Genomic DNA, 21290 nt, shown 5'->3' on the forward strand with positions numbered 1-21290 from the left:
TGATTTACATGTCCTGCAGCATGCTCTTATATGTGCCCTTAAGTAACTAATACTCTTCAAAATTCATAAGAAAAGCAAAGAAAATTGTTCATATTGGTTCAAAGGACACCTTAAATGAAGTACATGCAGTGAGTAAAGTCTAAAGGAAATTATTTTATTAATCTGTTAACATAACAGTAAATACAAGCCATTGATCCTGATTTTTGATCGGTATTTATCAGATACTCCCTGAGTACCCAGGAGAACAAATTAGATTTACTGCTCAGTTTAAAATGAATCAACGCTTCAGTTGCATCACTTCTGCAGTATAAGACCATCTGGGTTTAAATTATCCTTTCCACAGTGGATAGGTTAACGGAATTGATTTTCTGTTGATATTCAGAGTGTTCAAAAATTCCAGATCCTCTCCCTTCAGATTAAAATACAAAACCTGGTTTGGATGGAAAAAAAAGAAAAAGAAGAGATGAGAACACTGCAAAGACTAAAGCAGACAATTGTTTAGTATTATCATTTTATACTTTAGATGGTCTGGGTTTAAGTTCTTGATATTGATTATTAAATGTTTTTTTCTTTGTTTTAAAAGGCTACTGTAAAAGGTTTGCTGGATTCATTTTTGTGGGAATTAGGACTTCCTTTTTAGATCACTAAGCTGAGCATAACATTAGGAAAAGTTTAAGCACAAGTGGAAAGCATTGAAGTAGTTGAGAAAGTGACATGCAATATGTGTATTATTGCACCCAAACCCATACCACACTTTAATATATCTAATCATGAGAGATGTTTTCTTCATATGTATTAAAATACATAGTTCTATGGTAACAAAACTGTATAATGTAACATTAGAAAACTTTCTGGAGGTTAATTTTTTATTCCAGTGATATGAATCCATCAACTAAAATCTTAATGCACATTTTTGGCTAAACTAAAGACATTAATGGACATGATAACTGAACTTAACTTGCTGCTCTGAAGAAACACAAGTCTTAGGTGGAAACTTTGCAATCATTTGGCTTTGGGGGGGGAGGAGGTAGGGATGGGAGGGAAGCAGTGAAATAACCATTTCCTGGAAACAAAACCAAACCAAAATTACCTGTGATCATTTTTCAGATGAATCAAAGGTACTTGTATCATAGAATCATAGAATGGTTTGGGTTGGAAAGGACCTTAAGATTATCTTGCTCCAACTCCCTGTCATATGCAGTTTATAAGGCATTAACAATAATCATGCAAAAAAGGTCACAAACGATGTTATAGAAAATGTCTGGTTGCTGTTTCGTTAATATAATTACTCCACAAAATACATATTTTTTCAACAGGAAAGTGAATTTATACCATAGTATATGTTTGACCTTGACATCGATGCTTTAGCTTAATCTTCCTCCACTGTTTCCCAAAGCAAGTGATTTACTGTAAATTCATTTTGGCAACACTATACTTATGGATATTCGATGGGATGAAACCAGGTCACGGACAGCCATTAGGAAAGAATGAACTCACAGAAGAAAGAAACAAACCCGGGAAAATCCCTACCTAACAATTTCTGTTCCCCTTGTTACTAGGAAACTGTGAAAGTAATCGTATGCTTTCCAGCCTCCAAATTTCACAGCTAAGTTAGGAACCTAACACTAGTTCTATACCCTGGAATTTTGACGCCTCATCCAGAAAGTCCTGGAAATCTATTTTGCTGGAGAAAAACAGAGCAACCATTAATACAATGATAATGCTGTTAATGCACTCTCGATTTTCCTATGAGTAGTTCAGCTACAGAATGTTTCTCAAAGGGCATTGGCTAGCAAAGCCACTACTAATATCATAAATATTCATCTTTGGCACAGTGATTGAGATCTGGTGTGATGGATCTATGCAAAGTTGCTTGCAGAGGCACATCCCATAATGTTGGCCATGCCTGCAGTGGTTTACAGAGTGACACGTGTCCTATCACTGGGAAGTAGCATCAGCATCATTTATTCAAATTAATTTCAGGGTTTGTGCTCTTCTTCTCCCCCAGCGGGTAGTGGCATGATTTGGACATAGTTCCCATGCTGTGGTCCCTTCAAAGTCATTACGATTTTATAATGCCCTGGCAGTTGCACTTAGTCCTGCGTGATGCTGCAAACAGATCAAAGCAGCCATTCATAAAGACAAATAGTAACACTGCATCATTTAGATAAAAAATGGAAGGTATGGTCACTGTAAGGCAGTGCAAATACTTCACAGTTTCTTTCAAAAGAGCAGACATTAGAGTGGAGGCTGCAAAAAGGTGAAGTAAAGCAAAAGACGCAGCACAGCAACACAAAAAATGGCCAGAAGGCTGGCTTCTCTGTTATTTCTACCCAAGGCACTCAAGGCAGAGATGAGCTTCAAAGCCTTGGAAGCTGTGTGGCGGTATGGAAAGAGTGAACTGCTTGAACTCAGTGTCAGCAAGAGCTACTCCCCCTTATCCCCACCTTCAAAAATAGCTTTCCTGTCAAGACAGTTCAGCACTGCCCTTTTAAAAATAAAATCAGCTGGTGTTAACCAGAGGGCAAGAACAGGGGGTTTTCAGCAAATGGAACATGATGCAGTTTGCTTGGTTTGGTGGATTTGTACATTTATTGGTATTAGTTTCTTACCTATGCGCAGTGGGGAACAGCTGTAGTAAAGAGGCTTCTGCAGCCTGATTTAAGACAAAGTTTCCTAAAGCATGCACTTTACAAAACCATTTTGATTCTTTTCCAATTAAATGTTCTTTGGTGCCTCCACCTCGAATAACAGACAAACTGAGAATCAGAAACAGGCAAGAAACAGGAGTGGGAGCCACTCCGAGTCAGACAGGAAGCTAGAGCTGCTTGGAAAACAGCCTCACCCTTTCCACTTACTTTCAGTTTATTCTTTTCCTTTCCTTATTTGTTTCAAGAGTTCCCTTCCACTAAGAGCAACACTGCTCCTGATTGCATTGAGGTGGGTAACACTGAGAAATTGTAGCTTATTTTAACTAATGATTTATCACAACCAGAAAGGAGTGCCCCTATCAGTAACTAACATCAGTGACCTGCATCAGATGGAAGATAAATTGCGTATATTTTCAGGTGTATTCCCTGTTCCTTTTGGCAAGATGATGGGTTATGCTGATAAAATGATGCAGTGCTGTATCTTAAAAACGGGCATTGAATAAAGGTGAAAAAGCTTTCTCCCTAGAGAAAGTTTATCTTACAGAAATTTGGAAAAGAGGAGAAATTTCAGCCCATACAATTCCAAGAACTCACTGGAAGGATGAATTCTGAATTTAAAAGAAGAAATCTTTCAAAATGAGCACCTCCAAGGCTAACTGACCAAACAAGAAATAAAAATGGGGTTAAACTTCCTGATTTTGTAAGTTCAGCACATTTAAATCCTTCAGTCTTCCAGGTTCTGTTTCTCCTACTGAACATCACTCCTCACTGCTACCCCTAAATCTCACTGCTGTTCATTTTCCAATTTCTTGCTAGCTGTCTTGTTTCCCTATACTATGAACAAAGTTGCCTGTACTTTAGAAATGTTCATTTAGATGAGGTGATGTGTTCTTCAGCAACTTTTGCTTAGAAGGAAAACCACCTATGACAACACTGACGTCAATTTAGTTGCAGAGAGGAGCATAAAATACAAATCCACTGTGTCTTTCTTTGCCTCTGCAATCCAATCAAAAGAGGATTTGCTCAATGATTCTAAATTAACTAACATGGTCTAATACTTGTGAATAAGGTATTCAAAGGAAGAGGCTCCAGTGACATATCCCAAGCACACAGGAGATAACATGGTTCAAGTCTCTAGGGGCAGTTATAGCTTCTAGCAGAAAACAACGGCTGCTAGTGATGGCACAGTAAATGTGCATGTCACACCTGGGGGAAAGACAGCACGGGTCAGCTAAGTCCTGGCACTTCAAAAGCTTCTATTGCCTCACCTTACTCTTCACTTAGTACACAGTTAAAATTAAACTCATCCATCGCTCTATAGCCACTACCTGGTAGCAAAGGAATTGCTAGGAAAGATTGTGCCCCCCCCCCCCTGAACCCCCAACAAAAACCTCAACCAACCACAACCCAAACCCCCAAACCCCCCAAAACAAGAATCCTAACCAGAAAACTCTAACCCAAACAAACAATTGCCAAAAAAAAAAAAAAAAAAAAACAAAACAAAACAACCAAAACAGAAAAAAGACTTGAACCAACAAGTAAGTCTGGGCATAGCTAGTAAGTATCTGATCAAAACTGTAACTTGCCACAACTGCTCCTTAAGAAGAATGTTTTTTTAGTAATTCTATTTCTATCTGATTATACCTTTTATTACTCCTTGTGCTGCTTAAATACCATGATACAGATCAAAGAACATGCTGGCTCTTCCTACCAAGAGCAGATGCAGGCACAAAACCCATTGGGAAACTCTTTGACACAGGCAACAATGAAAATCTATCAAGAATTAGGAAGCAATCCTCACTGTAGCCTTCAGTCATCTATATGGGGGATCAGCAAGAAAATCTGATTTAGGTCTGTATAGCTCAGGTGATCAGTTAGAATTAGGCACAGAAAACCCAGAGCTGTTCTGACCAACACGGGACTTCTGGCCACATAACTACTCCTAACTGACATTGGTTTTGTAATACTGAAGCTAGAATTTGCTAATATGCATCAAGAACTGGTTCATTTTGTATGCATCATTTGTGTTGGAAACAATACATTGATGTGATGTCTGTTTCTTTAAAGAGAACCTGAGGTAGAACTCCAACTTCTACGGAAGTCTTCACTGCCAAAAAGCCGCACTGAGGGAATACTTAGCGCATGATTTACTTCTAGTCCTCATTTTATGGATTCATCTACACTGTGAAGCAAGGAGTCCCTCAACATCTTTTTCATCTTACTGAGGTATTGTTCCATAAGTGACTTTTCGAAAGAAGGATTAGCTGATGACCACTGGTGGAAAGGTTTATTCCTCAGGGACTATAGTGATAGGACAAGGGGTGATGGGTTCACACAAAGGGAAAGTTCAGGTTAGATCTAAGGCAGAAGCTCTTCCCTGTGAGGGTGCTGAGGCACTGGCACAGGGTGCCCAGAGAAGCTGTGGCTGCCCCATCCCTGGCAGTGCTCAAGGCCAGATTGGACAGGACCTGGAGCAAGCTGCTCTAGTGTGAGGTACGTAGCTGTTCTTAAGACACCACAAGTGGCATTCTCAGGTACCAAAGCACTTCAAGCTGCAAGTCATGCTTCCATGAAATAATCTTACTGTGGAGATAGTGTTAGATATTAATGAGTGCAGCATTTCATACAGGATCTTGTGTTTTAAGTTAAGTAATACATTAATGATTCCAGAGGCAAATCTAGACAAAACTTATTTACCAGGAAAAACTAGCCAACTATTCTGAGGAGCTGTTATGAAAAAAAGTTTGTATTTTAGCTGATTTGATTTAGTTCCACTCTAAGGCCAAACGATAAAAACTAGAATATATGACTGCTGTAAGTCACTTCTTGATAAAAAACATGAGGAGCTTTGTTTCATGATATGACTAAAGCAGAACAGCAGTGGGAAAACTGCCTCAGGAAGTCCACACACAATATAAATCACAGTCAGATTTTCCATACCTTTCTAGACATTGGAACTCTTAAAATATCAAACCAATGTGACTAGAAGTTGAATACTCAGCTGATAAAAGACTCTGCAGGCATATTTCTTAAACCAGATCTGTAAACTACATATATCTATGTCTCCTACATATTTTATAAGGAAATCCAAGGAATGAGATTTCTTGGACAAACTCCAAATGAAAGCTAAACTAACTCTCACTAAAAGCTACACAAAACTCACCAGAATTGCCAGTAAGAGAAGAAGATCAGTAATAACAAAGATGACTCTTAGACCTTGCTGCTCAACTCTTACCATGCAGATAGCTTATTTGTACATGGACTTCTTTGGAAAGACTTCTACTTTGTTGTACCTACAGTTTAGTAAATAATGTGCATAGAACTCTCTGGGTCAAGGCCATTATTATGCAATAATATACATAAAACCTTTTTTGTTGATGGCCTCATACTGATTATTACGATGAGATTCTATTTTTGATAGAGATTTGCAGTACATTGTACAGTATAAATACTGTAATAACAGTATGAACCATTTCACCCAGCTTTTTCTTCTTCAGACATTGTATCCATCTAACAAGGTTCTTGGCAAATTATTTTGCACTTTATACCTGGGTGTACACTAGTAGGTAGCATTTTTTATGTTTTTACAGAAGGGCTATCTAATCAAGCCCTTTGATTAAATGGCCTGATGCAGCGTCAATAGCATAAATCTGAGGCTTTGCATAGGCTCCAATAAGCTATTGGTCAGGATTTGAGACAGACATGTAAGATCTCTGTACAAAATTGCTACACCCAAAAATACTTTTTGTCTGTTGTCAACGTTAAGGATTTCAAATTCAGTTATCATTAATAGCAGCTATTCATCTTACAATTATATTGTTATTGTAACCTTCCCTGAATTTAAGTTATGTGCTCTGACTCATTTATCACTGACAAAGGAAAAAGCTCCAACCTTCATTCACACAACAGGGCTTGGGTTCCAGGAAACATGTCTCCCATCATGCAGTCCATTGAGAACTTCAACATCATCTTCTGCTATTGTAAAATCAAATACCTGTGGGAGTGCATATACAGTTAACATGAATATAGAGAGAATTAGGAGTGCTTCTGTTATTTAAACTGACCAAGATTTATTTATTTTCTTCTGGAAGTTCTTGTATTTTGTCACAGACAAATATTCCATTAAGCTGACAGGCTCCCCTAGGTCCTCTGCTTCTTTTGCGAGTCCATCCCTGGCAGTGTTCAAGGCCAGGTTGGATGGAGCCTTGGGTGACGCGATTTAGTGCGAGGTGTCACTGCCCATGGTAGGGGGGTTGGAACTAGATGATCTTAAAGTCCTTCCCAACCCTATTCTATGATTCTATGATTTTTATTTGTAGACTCTGTTAAGATGGTTTTATAGTACTCTGGCCTCCGGCAAGGGTCAAAGACAATGGTAGCATCAAAGCACTCAATATGGTCGCTGCCAGTGGTATATGGATGCCCTGACTGCAATCCCTCTGGAAGCCTGAGCTCCATATTTCACTTATATCCCAATGTTCAGTGTTACAGTGGTTTTCCTCAGAACTTGAGCCAAATAGAATTACTAGAAGGTATCAGAACATTCACAAAGCTAGCAAAGCAAAGGCTGTATCTATCTTTTCTACGCGTGCATAGACAAAACACTCATGGATCAGGTAATACAGACACAGATACAGTGCCACAGTATCTCAATACTACCTCAAACATGAAAGCAGTCACCTCTCTTCGTGCACAAATTCTTACAGCCACTGACTTCTCCTGTGGTGACACCTGCAACATGAATGACGGTGTCAGTGTTTTCTTAGCAGGTGCCTTACTCAGACATTATCGCTTCAGAGCTGAAGCTGCTTAAAGCTGGTCTGTTGCCTTTGTCAGAGCTCCTCCATACTCACTTAAAAGATCCTGTGGAGCCTGAACTGCTGCCAGATGAGCTCCTCCCATCCTGCATTATCCAACAACCACGGGCTGCTCGAATGACGCTTCTAGCCAAACCTCAGTGCTCCAGCTTTTTAGACTCCAACCAGGGACCAGTCACAGAACCAGAAATACTACATACTATATTACGTACTGGGGGCTTAGTGAGTTCCATGCTTTCACCAATGTGACTAGAGGTGGTACAGACTCAGGCCAACACACTGGCCTGGGGGAAAGAAAAAGCAAAGAAAGGGAGATGTGCAGCATTTCATAACTCTCCCCTCCTCCTCTCCGTCCTCAGTGTTTTAAATTCTTCTGCAATGCATTCCCTCAGTTGTGTGAAATGAATTGGTGAGCCCATAGAATAAACACTGTAAAACATAGAATTAATGTGGATTTAAAATATCACTAGGGAATATAAAACAATTAAAGACAAAAAATATATAAAATAAAATAACATAACATAACATGGATATGGAAGGATTTTTCACCTAGTTTTGTTCTCTGCTCCTGTTCACAATACAGTACAACAAAGAGCTGTGCTTGTACCACAGAAGGCAGTGTGCATGTTAAGTTAAATAGGAGCTATATAAACAGCTCATTACACGTATGCTGATTTACACCTACACACACACACAGAGTGCTTTAACTAGCAGACAGAGGTTTCCTACCTTCTTGCAAAGTTTCTTCCTGATTTGCTGAACAGTTCATATCCTTGTGGTAATTTTGGAAGTAACAATAAGATGGTTGTGGTTTCCCCTCCCCCAAAGAAAGCACACTTTCAGCTTAGAGAATTGAAGAGAAAAAACAAGTGATGAATTACAAACATTCCTTCAAGTAGAGCAGGAGGAAGAAGGGAGAGGAAGAGTCAGCTCTGCCAGGACTGCCATATCCTTAGGAAGTCTCTCTTTCAGATGTCCCCAAGAGTTTTACAGCTTTCATAGCACTATGCACAGCATAGATTCCTTCAATTTAACCTATATACCTATCACAAAAAGGACCTAACCAGAATGAGATTAGGACGTTTCACAGTAAGCCAGGTAATAAGTAATGTAAATACTGACAATTAAAAAAACAACCGTGAACAGGTCTTTCTGTGGATATCTCTTTTATACACAGTGATTAGCTCTCCAGTTAATTTCTGACATTCATGAATTACTGGTTTCTACTATACTGTAGTAATTTTATGGTACTATGAGTTGCCAATTTTAACTGAGTTGTCCCATTATAAAACTGGTTTAGGAAAAGGGGCAGGCAAATCTAAGTGTTAAGTGCAGTAACTGGGATGTTAGTCAGACTTGAATGCATAACCAAATCTCACCTTGCAGTTTTCTTCTATCCTTTCCGCTTTCATGGACTTTGGAATAGTGACGATCCCATTCTGAAACACATAATGCTTCTCATCTTAAAAATATACATACAAAGAAAATGATCTCTCTTCCAAACATTTCAAGACATTCCTCATGTCTTCTGAGGTTTTACTTTGATTTCTCAGAGGACACTAACATTTCTAGATGCTATTTTTAATTGCAGTTATATACAATGCATTCAATTCCAACACAGATTATGTGGTTTATATCAATTTAATACACTATTTCACTGCTTACTACTTCCTGTTGAGCAATAGAAATGGAACGATGCCCCATAGTGCTTGTAACATTTAGTTTGAAACCATCTGTTTTGTTGGTGTTCTTTTTATTTCCACAATTACATTACTTGCATATCGAAAATCCTGCCATGCTTTCTGAATTACATTCCACATTTCCAGTCCAGCACAGTTAGTTCACGCAGTATCGGCAGACTGAAGGCAAAAAAAAGACTTTTTGTCTAAATTCTGATTTTGAAATTCGAACTATTTGCATTTTCTTCCTGAGAGAGATACATTTTCATTACCACCCTCCCCTACCTATATACTCCAGCGTATGCAAATCTGTGCTGGAGTTCTGCCATATTTCTTCGCCAGCTGAATGATACCAGGATGAGTAAGTGCTTCACCTTTGGCTAAAGGACAGTAGCCTTCAAAAACAATATCTCTGCTCCTACAGTAATCAACCAGCTCTTGAGGCCTTTGGAAGGGGTGGTATTCAACCTCAGATAAACGGAAATAAATTTTTAGTAATAATCTTGAGAGTACATTTAGTATAAAACATCACTGATGAGTGAAAAGTCTTTTTTCTGTTGTTTTAAAAATACAACATGAGTGAAATCACTGCTTCTGAGAGATTTAAGTCATTACTTTAGGAGAAACATGAAGGGTATTAGTCAACAAGCACTTTCCCATTAACTGGCACAATAGTTTACTAAGTTTGTCTTTATGTTTCCCCCAGATATAAGGTGCACAGAACAGTTGTCTGCCCTACCTGCCGTTGGTCTTGCACTCTGGTTCTGTTCTGTGTCTGAGAAATACATACAAATGCATAGTGGAATTCAACATGAGGCCATTTTTATTGGTGGTTTTAGACCACCTTCTTGTCCCCAGATTGACTTCCTTTCCTATTTTTTCACTAATGATCACTGAATTGCTCAGGCAAGGGGAGGGGGCTGGGCATGGACTGGGTTTGCAAGAGACCAAGCAGAACAATTTGCTTGTGATAAGGGACTGATCTCAGGAGCAAAGCCTGCTGGCATGGACTGTACATGGAAAAAATCTTGTATTCTGTGCATGCTGCCACCAAGAGCTTAGGCAGGGAAGCAGTCATGCTGTGGAGGAATGAAGTGTAAAGGAAACCTTTTGTAAAATGGTGTCCTGGGTTCAGCAGTAGCAGTCATTTTTTCTCCTTCTTGGTAGCTGGTGCAGTGCTGTGTTTTGACTTTCAGGCTGAGAACGGTTGCTGATAGCAAGTATGTTTTGAGTTACTGCTCAAATGTTTGCTTTGTCCAAGGCCTTTTCTGAGCTCATGCTCTGCCAGGGAGGAGGGGAGGCCTGGAGGAAGGAGAGACAGGACACCTGACCCAGGCTAGCCAAAGAGGTATTCCATACCATAGCACGTCATACACAGGATGTAACTGGGAGTTACCCGGAAGGGCTGGAGCTCTGGGGGGATGGAGGAGGTATCGGTCGGTGCTCGGTCGGGCAGGGTGGGATGAGTTATGGGTCGGTGGCTGGTGAGGTGTTGTATTCTCTTCACTTGTTATTGGCTTTATCATTATTGTTTGTAGTAGTAGTAGCAGTAGTGATTTGTGTTATACCGTAGCTATTAAACTGTTCTTATCTCAACCCATGGTAGCTACATTCTTTGGATTCTCCTTCCTAACTCTCCGGGAGTTGGGAGAGCAAGGAGGGGGAGTGAGTGAACAAGCTGTGCGGATTGGTTTTAAACCATGACAGATGGAAGATCATGAACTGCCAAGAACTACTTTACTTAAGAAGAAGAAAAGTAACAAGCTACAAAGACACAGTTGTTGGAAGAAAAGGTAAATAGAAGTTACTGTAAAAGATCTCAGAAGAGCCATGTATTCTGGCATGGAGCAAAATCCAAAAAGAACCTCTGCAATATTCTTTAATGTGTTATTTAAATAAATATTTCAGTTTATGTGTTGTAAGAAGCACAATTCCTCTGCACTCAGATGAAAATGTGTAGTGCTTTCTCTTATAAAATACATAAGTATGTGATACAGTTTTGTGAGTGTGTCACCACTGTCTCAGTGATCCAACTCTTGTGCATTCTGAAGGAAAATCCTCCTCTGAAAAATTGCCTCAGCACGTGGAATCTGGAAAATGTCTTGTGCCACAAAGAGGACAAATGAACATTTCCTGTTTCTCATCTTTAGGACATGTTGTCTTTTCAGACAACAATAGTCAGGAACAATAGGCTGGCAGTCATTCAACATGAGCTAAGAAAAAACCGTGCCCCTGGAAGGCTGGGCTGAGTCAGCCTAAAGCTGCTCTGATCTAAATTACTAGGTGGACTGGGGAACAAGGTTCAAGCAGCAGACATCCATGTCTTCACCCTTTGATGTTTCTTGACCTTTGAGTAGCCTTTGTATTTCATGTTGAGATGCGTACGGCCAGTGTTAAGATCATGCAGCTATTTGCACCTGAGCTGACTAGAAACGATTCTCATTGCATTTATGCAAGACTATGGAGGGGAGGAAAGAGCAAGCAGGGTGTATTATTCAATTATTACAATAGTAATCAACAGTGTTAGTAGATGTTCTTTGCATCAAGTGTAACAAATAACAGCCTAGAAAATACTAAGTAAAGAATGATAAGTTTAGGATCAAATGCTGAAAAATCTGCAGTACCCCTAATGGCATCAGGCAACTTATTCAGCATTTATTGTTTATATGACTGCAAGCAGAATTTACCTGCTGGTCTAATAAGAGTCACAGGCAGCAGAGTTCAAAGTTACACGTGAAGTATTTAAAGCAAGAACAGCATGCTGACATGTCACCTTCCTGCTTCCCAAGCAGAATCACACATCACAAGATTATACTTCATGCCTTTCACTGAACCAAGAGACTCCCGAAGTTTCTGGACTCATTTTTTGGATATGTGTTGGTAGCAGCCAGGATTTTTCTTCTTAACTATATTGCTAAAATAATCAAATGCATCAAATGAAAAAAAAAGCACTTCTGGAATTATTTTTCTAGTGAAAACTGTCTGGAAGGTTCTAGCAGCATCTGAATGCAAGGGACTAGTACCCTGGGCTAGAAGAGGCATAGACAGGGCCAGTGGCCAGCATGAGCTTCCCCTCAAAATAATAACTCCTGCTTCCTGGCTTGTCCCACCCTTGCTATTTTAATCACCAAACTTTTCCCAGGCAAGGGCTGTAAGTCATATGGATGGAGCAGCCCGAGGAGCAGTGCTTGGGGGTGCCGGGTGAGGAGAAGTTCCCAGTTTCAGTGTGTGCTTGAGCCCAGAACCCACCCAGAACCCACCCACTCTGCTGTGCCATGGGGAGACCCCCCCTGCAGCCCTGATCCATCTCCGGGGCAGCAGCCCAAGAGGGACATGGAGCTGTTGGAGCGAGGCCAGAGGAGGCCATGTAGCTGCTGCGAGGGCTGGAGCAGCTCTGCTCTGGGGCCAGGCTGAGAGAGCTGGGCTGGATCAGCATGGAGAAGTGAAGGCTCCTGAAGAGGAGATGTTAGAGTGGCTCACAGTGCCTAAAGGGGCTGCAGGAGACCTGGAGAGGGACTTTGGACAAGGGCCTGTAGGGACTGACCAAGGGGAATGGCTTGAACCTGCCAGAGGGGAGACTGAGATGAGCTCTCAGGCAGAAGCTCTTCCCTGTGAGGGTGCTGAGGCGCTGGCACAGGGTGCCCAGAGAAGCTGTGGCTGCCCCATCCCTGGTAGTGTTCAAGGCCAGGTTGGACACAGGGGCTTGGGCAACATGGTTTAGTGTAAGGTGTCCCTGCCTGTGGCAGGGGTTGGAGCTGGATGAGCTTTAAGGTCCCTTCAACAAAAACCAGTCTGGGCTTCTATGATCCATGTGGTCATAGAGAAGATCTTGATCTTTTCTGGCACTCTACCCTGAGTGATCTGTACATTAAAACTGTAATTTCCTTAATCAAACAGTTTGCAGTTTACATCACAGACCTCTTTATAGCTGCTATTTGGTCAGCCAGAGAAGAACTCCAAGCACTGTCTTTTGTCACTGTCATGCGCAATGGGGAAAAGCTGAGCCAAATAACAGTCCTGATACATCGATCTAGAAAGGCATACCTTGGAAGGTGGTCTACCAAATCCTTACTCTTTCTATCCTGCTGTGGGTTCTTTTCACCTGGTAAGGTTTCCCTTCATCTAAATTTCAGTCAGTTTCTCAATGGGAATGCAGCCTTACAACTATTTCTCTTCATAAAACTAAAATATAAGTCTAGATGCACCAGAGAGGAACAGTTCAGGTGGGCTTATGTACTAAGGGGCTGTTTCCTAACGCCTCAAAATACTGAAATACATTTCTACCTTGTACAAATTTACATAACAAAGCTCAATATTTATGGTAATATTAACAAAATTATTAGATCTCTTAGAGGTCCTTAAACAGTAATGTGCATTTCTATAAAAGTAGAAATACATATAATTCGGAGAGAAACAGTTTGGTTTCAGTGTGTCACTTTATTAAATGAAATATATATATTAATTAAATGCTTATGAAATGTATTTTTTCCTCTATGAAAGAGGCATAAGAGCCTTCAAAAAGACTTCAAAGCCTTCCTTAATCATAAATCCGAACTTACTACTGCCAAAACAATGACAAACTCTGGAATACAAACCTCAAACTTCTATGGTGTCAGTTTCATTCTACATGATGCTAGAATAAAATCGTTTTCATCATTTTTACACAGTGGTTAGCAGTACTTTTCACAGTGGATAGTAATGTTAAAAGATGTTTACTTACTACTAAATACATTCACAATACTATATTCTTGAAAAGAAAGGTCTTTCCTACTTCTTTAAAATCCATGAGAATACTGAGTTTTTTTCCAGAGAAGGGAGGCAGCACATACAGCTTGGTTTCTCAAACAGAAGCATTGCTCCCTACCTGGTTTGCAAAGACTCCTGAAGTCTAATCAAGATCCTCCTTTCTCCTGTCTTCCTGCTTCCTCCTCTTCACAGAAAAATCTCCCAATTTTAACATCATATGAGCTGTTGGGATTTTAAGAACATCCTAAATTCCCTATCCAACTTTAATACAGCTAAGAGAGAAGTGATTTTCCTCCACTTGTTCCTTAAATATTTAGACTTTGTATGCAATGATTACTTGCAAACGTTTTGTATTTAGAAATAAGTTCATTGAAACAGTATGCTGGTTTAGGCATAAATACAGCAAAGATCTTTTGTATTATAAATTCCGGACAGTGAAATAAGAATTCAGTATAACACTTCTATTCCCAATTTAAATTTAGAAATTTGCTAGTTATTCCCCTATCCGTAAGGAATCTCACCATCAGACTCAGCAACCCTCCACACTAGGCAACAAACTCAATACTCTTTTGAGGGTAACCTGAATGATGGTTTATAAGATTCCTGTAACTTGAAAAAGTGTAAGCTAATGCTGTAACAAACCTGTTCAAAGTAGAGCACTTTGTGTAGATATTTCATTGGTTTTGCTTGGTTTGAATTTGGAACAGTGCTCTACATCACCTTAAAGAAATGATTGAATATAGCAGGAGCACCCTCCCAACCCCCTGCATTGCTATGGTTAGGAATGTTGGTCTCTTCTTTTTCAGCCACAGAAAAAGAGATGCTGTCAAGTAGCTACAAGAAACAACTGTTCTCCATGAACAGCACCGGCACAGTAAGACTGGTGACATTTTGACACTGTGGGTAAGACAAAATTTCAAAACAAATCCAAGATTACATTTCTTTTATTTGCAGTGATTCAATAGGAAACCAAAAGGCTTTCTCATTCAAAACACAGGAATAAGTTATGTCAGACCCTGTGAGGCTTTGAAGATGTCCATTTCTGAAAAGGAGATCCAACTGAATCTTGGCAAACTCACCAATTCTTAAACAGTCACAGAAATCATGGAATCACAGACTGGTTTGGGTTGGAAAGGACCTTAAAGATTTTGACTCCCCTGCCACGGGCAGAGACACCTTCCACTGGAGCATGTTGCTCCAGGCCCCTGTGTCCAACCTGGCCTTGATCACTGCCAGGGATGGGGCAGCCACAGCTTCTCTGGGCACCCTGTGGCAGCGCCTCAGCACCCTCACAGGGAAGAGCTTCTGCCTCAGATCTAACCTGAACTTCCTGTTTCAGTGTGAACCCATCACCTCTTGTCCTATCACTGCAGTCCCTGATGAAAAGTCTCTCTCCAGCATCCTTGTAGCCCCCTTCAGACACTGGAAGATGCTCTGAGGTCACCAAGCTGCTCATTTCAATGGCTTCTTTTAAATAATTAACTATTTTATATGGGTTTACATTAATTTAACATTATTCATAATTGTCATTTTGTAACCATTAGTGTAGTGGACAGAAAGCATCAGAGGTATTAGGTTCCCACAGTCTCTGAGCAAGTTTTTTGTGGCTGTTGATGACATTTCCAATAAACAGCTGCCAGAAATCCTCACCGTGTGTACAAAGGGCAAAAGTATCCATTCCAGTTCCTAGTCCTGGGTTAGCATTAACCACACTTTCACTGGCAGGAGGTGCTAGGAAAGGGAGCATGAACTCCCAGCACAGATGTGGGCAGAAAACTGCAACAAGGGAAGAGCTGGCAGTGTCCTGGAAGTCTGTTGGTACAGAGGTGGCATTTTTTATCTGTCTAGGGCAGCAAAAAACATTTGCTAGGGCTCTTGCTGTACCTCAATGAGTTCACTGAATTTAAAATCTTGATCTTGAAATATGAATAAGAAATAAGGGGAAAGAAAGGGAAACAGCACCCTACCATGGATATATAATCACCTGAGGCTTTCCCTGCTGTGTAGAGGAATTACAGATAGTATTTGAACACAGGCTCTCCAAAACTTCGTTCACTTTGGAGATGCTAAGTGTTCAGTGTTCCCTGAATTGCGTTTCTAAACCGTTTTATCATCAAAAACTGGCACACAGACCATTTGTTTGTGCCTTAAAACCAACCACATCCAAGTAGCCTGGGAGAAACTGGGGAAAACAAAGGAAGAAGGACTTCCCCCTCCTGCCCTTCCTTCAGGTCATGTTCCTAACTGGTTTTCAATATGCATATAGAAAAGAAAGAGAAGAAATTGTATGACTAAGGCTAGTTTGGGTGTAGTCTTTCAGGCACAGGCATGGGGATGAGATTATTAACCAAAAAAGCCAAAACAAAACCCCAAACCCCAAATAATTGAAGTATATTTAACCACTCACCTGATTAACATGTGGAGTAATCACACGATGTTCCTTTAGTTGCTCAAGGTGACTGATAAGAAAGTCGCTTACACCAATTATCTACACAAACCTATTGAGAAACAGAACAAGAAAAAAGTTTTGGGACAATCCTAACTAGCTGGGAGCACGAGTTGAAAACATATCACTTTCAAGAGACAAAATGACTGTATACATCATGTCTGTATTGCAAAACGCTGCAAAGAAATTCAGACTGCCACCACCGACATGTAGTATGACAGTGTTACCTGAAAGCATGGTTCCCTCACAGTCACACTAGGAAATTATTTTATCATCTAAACACACTGGAACTCCCCAGTGTATAAAAACTCCAGGCTAAATTCTGGGAAAGGCTAGTGTAGTGTAAGAAGAGAACAATTGGACTCCACCAGAATGAAAAGAAGGAAATGGTGTTCTGAGCAGCCTGCCAAAACTAAAGTGGAACACTTGCCGAAGACTAATAAGGTGTGAGCAATACAACCCAAGGACATGCAGCCCAAATAAACTATGTAGCACTGCTTTTATTTCTATTATGTCATTATGAGATGCCATGTAAAGTGAAGTTTTTATACTGAGTTTAAGTGAGAAGTATCAAACAAGATCAAAAAAGCTTAAAAATGCAGCTAGGTTCCTCAGCTCCTGTTGACATGCAAATAAGGTTGAAAAGCACATAGGTGATAGGAAGGTTATTTTTTTTACAATAACCTGTAAGTGTGCATGCATGTGTATAAATCAAGTACTGACAGTACTGAAATCAGATGTCTCCCTTAAACCTCAGATACAAGAAAGCACAACTCCCAGTACTGGCCTGCCACCACACCTCAACCTTGACTCAGCTGTGGGAGTTTGATCCTTCTTCTGTGCTAAACACACGGGTAGGGAAACCAACTGTGGTCAGGTTAGCAGGGCTCTTCTTAGGCTGTGGATGCTATGGACTATGAATCAGACTCACTTCTTCAGTATATGAACTCTGTCTTGATTGATCTGATGTGTACTTCAATGTGTAACTGCAAATGGAAAGTCTGTCTCACTCACTGTTGTTAATCCAGCAGTTGTGCCAGCCAATTCAATATGATGTATATGCATACGCTCATGTATACACATGCATACAAATATCTACAGCAAAAAAGAAAGGAATTAAGCCAAAGGTTATAATGCTATAATGCTATTTTTTCAGAGAGAGAGGGGAAAAAAAGCCTTATAGGGCAATTTTAGCCATTTGATGTCAAAGGAATTATTTCTGGACTAAAACTGCCCTCATTCCACAGTTAGAATCACCACTTTCTTGAGGTCAGTTGGGAACTATGTGGAGCTGCCTTGATATGAGTCCAGAATACAGACACATAATAAAAAGGACTTATTAATGCAACTGAGACACATGAATACATTAAAGGCAAGAACCTCAACTGAAGGAAAAGCTAAAGAAAATGTTGGAGCAAAATGCACTAACCATGTACTCATTCCTAAAATACGTATGGTTTCTGTATAAAAAAAATAATTCCCAAGCAGACTATAAATTTGCATATAAAGAACTGAGCTATAATATTAGAAAGTATCTTGAATTTGCAGGTTAGACTTACATGGACAAAATAAAGACATCAAATTTTTCTAGTCTTCCATGAAATTCTGGGAGAGAAGTTACAGTTTATTGCTAAGTATTGACAGGAGGCTGAGAACACTGGGGCTGTTCAGCCTGGAGAAGAGAAGCTGCATGGAGACCTCAGAGCAGCTTCCAGTGTCTGAAGGGGGCTATGAGGATGCTGTAGAGGGACTCCTCATCAGGGACTGCAGTGATAGGACAAGGGGTGATGGGTTCAAACTGAAACAGGGCAAGTTCAGATTAGATCTAAGGCAGAAGCTCTTCCCTGTGAGGGTGCTGAGGCGCTGGCAACAGGGTGCCCAGAGAAGCTGTGGCTGCCCCATCCCTGGCAGTGCTCAAGGCCAGGTTGGACACAGGGGCCTGGAGCAAGCTGCTCTAGTGAGAGGTGTCCCTGCCCATGGCATGATGATCTTAAGGTCCTTTCTAGCCCAAACCAATCTGGGATTCTATTAAAAAAAAAATAAATCAAGTTTTGCACCAGAAAAGCCACTAACCACAGAAATACTGGCAATGTGACTATGAGGTTGCTTTCACATATTTTAGAAACACAAGCAGATAAACTGCACAGAAGCAAAATCTGCACACATACAATCACTTTTCAACATGGTATCTTTGGTAGAATACAAAAGGATAAAAAAAATACATTAGCAACTCAAATGCTAGACAGCTTTCCCTTACAGAAATTATCATTGTTGAAGATGTAGAACATAATTAGGTGATAATCTGCACTATAGTGATTTGCATAATTTGTGCCCTAATCTGCCAGAAGGAGCAAAACCTCAGTTTTTGCCTTCTTCTTACAAACAACTCCAGAGTGTCAACACTAATAAATCATTGATGCCAAAGAAGTCAGAAAAACACTTGCACTTTTAACACAATGGTGAACCAAAATATTATACTCCACTGCTGAAAGCTAAGCACTTACAAACCCTATGCGGTTACTGCCTGGGAAGAATAAAGCTTTTATTTCTAGCTGAAACAAAACTCAAATCACACACAGACATGAAATATAAAAGGACTTATAAAACTTGTCCATTTTCACAGGAAGTTTCCTTTTTTTTCCCCTTACAGTACACTCTAAGCTGTTTTGCTTCTAGCATACTTCTCACAGGAGATTTGGAAGTCTCTTCCATAGTCACATTGCATTCACTGATAAGACGTTTTTCATTTGATTTCCCATCAAGAAATTTCAGGTCAGTTCTGTTTTGTATTAAAAGCCATCCAAGTAGCTCCTATTAAAATCAGTACTCTGGGCATTCCTTTGTTTAGAGTGATGTCACACAAAGAAAGCTGAGGGAATACAATTAAAACATTCAATTTTCATTAAATCCACATATTTAATTTTGTTCAAGTTAGAACTCTTCATTTTAACTCCACTGCTTTCTTTTTTAGTTACAGTATAACTAACAGACCAAAGTTGGTGTTTTGACTTTGGTATTCAATTATAATATAAAATACAATAAATATAAAAACAATTGCACAGCCTGACTGTATTTAAATAAGATATTTCAATGCATTCAATTCATGAATTCAAAACACTGGAATTTCCTGAAAAATAGAGTAGAAATTGCAATGAACAATCAATGGATTCTACTTGAGAGAACTGCTTTCATTTGCTGGATGCTCTGCATGACTAAACCTGGGAAGGCTGCCTTGAAGCAAAAGATTATAGAGAATTATTCCCACATTTACATCTGATAGATTAATTCCTAAAAGTGAAGAATTAGAAAATTATGGATAAGAAAATGAAGGTCTAGGTAGCTTCTGGTCCAAAAGACCAACCCTTGTAACTATGGAGATCAAGTAAGATTCACAAAATTATCACATCAGTAGTCAAAATAAAATTACATATTGAGAGATTTGTGTAAAATGGTCCTGTTGAAACCACTCAGGGGAGAGGGGAGATGCACATTGCCTTACACTGTCTCTCTTGTGGAGCTCTGACAGAGGCAGGGTCCTCAGAGTTTGTACAACACATCTCAAAACCACCAGAATGCTCTTGAAAATGAGGGAAGAACACCCCCACTTCCAATTTAATACCTGTTCAGTGTGCTTAAAAGCCCCATTTCACACAATTCAGGCACAAGCCATGCTGCACTAGCAGGTGGTTTAAGTCTATAACTCTTTTTAACTTCATCAGTTAAACTAGTTGTGAAGTTCACGTTTTCTGAGCTAAGTTTGCAATGTGCTAGCTGCAAGCCTAGAGAAAGTACACTTAAAATATACATTTGTACTGCCTCATCTGCAATGTCACAGAGCTTCAACTCAAGGAGAGAAAGCATCCTCATTATCTGCTTGAGGAAACGAGTGGTTTGGCCCCTCTGAAGCAGATGTTGAGACAAAGATGTTGCAGTTCCCCAGTAGTTCCCAAAGCTTACTGTCCTTGCAACTCTGTCTTTGCATGCTTGGAGCAAAAGTTGGCAACGATGCTTATGTTATGCATGCTAAAAACTGACTGACCACAATGGTGGAATGGAAATTTTCATCCAGCTTTGACAAACTATCATGAAGCTCTGCAAGACACATCTAAAATCATATTGGCAAAAGAATGGCTGATTATACTGGGGGGGGGAAAATAGCATCTTTTCTATTCTACACATAAAAATCTTGGCCTCCACCACAATGGTAATTTTACCACACTATTATTCCCAGCTGCTGTGAAGCAACACATCGTGCTAAGGGACCGGTTTGTAATATAGCTGTGTATGCAGCTTAAAGTACTTTTATGGCAAGCTAGAGAATGATTGGGTATTTTTTCCTTTACTTAGAATAATAACAAATTATGCAAGTTTGATGGGCACTGGCTGGTCTTGCAGAAACAAAAAAGCATAAATATACTGTCTTGGCACCACAACATTGTTTTAGTACAATAGCGAGCCTTATCTTTCTCTAGCACTACTGTGGACTTTTATCAAACTTCTAAATACCCATTGGAATATTAAATGGACAAAGTTCACATCAAAAAGGGGCTCTTTTATAACAACAAAATTGGATACTGGGTTTGTGGAGCCCATTTTCCTCCCCCTCCGCACTGCTCTACATGAGTCAGAGCAAGGGAGAATTCCCATGTCCAGCAAACAGTGCCTATTCTGTAAGATCTTCTATTCAGGCCACAGAATAAAAACACAAATGGATCCACTTCTCACAAGAGGTCAACTGCAGTAACTGTGTCTTTATTCAAGGAAGTTACACAGGTTGGTAAAGTCCATATTCTCTCTGATACACTAAAATTGTCTCCATGGGTAAGCAGTATTGCTTAGAGAAACCATACAAGATTTGATTTCATCACAGCTTGCTAAATCAAAGCTGCAGACTGAGCATGTCCCACATGCAGACTGCAAACCAAAGCCTTGATAAAATAAAGCAGCTGAC

General features: G+C 39.9%; 1 protein-coding gene across 1 annotated transcript in view; it reads right to left on the minus strand.

The window, feature by feature from the left end:
- Nucleotides 1–133: 133 nt before the first annotated feature.
- Nucleotides 134–21290, minus strand: part of LOC101869859 (uncharacterized oxidoreductase ZK1290.5-like) — a 38177-nt gene continuing 17020 nt past the window's right edge. Inside the window, 5 exon segments of the mRNA XM_034063800.1 lie at nt 134–430; nt 6544–6645; nt 8848–8907; nt 9433–9615; nt 16301–16381. Coding sequence (XP_033919691.1) covers nt 6550–6645; nt 8848–8907; nt 9433–9615; nt 16301–16381 — 420 coding nt within the window. The 3' untranslated portion in view covers nt 134–430; nt 6544–6549.

Source organism: Melopsittacus undulatus, chromosome 6, assembly GCF_012275295.1.
Source record: "Melopsittacus undulatus isolate bMelUnd1 chromosome 6, bMelUnd1.mat.Z, whole genome shotgun sequence".
Lineage (NCBI taxonomy): Eukaryota > Metazoa > Chordata > Aves > Psittaciformes > Psittaculidae > Melopsittacus > Melopsittacus undulatus.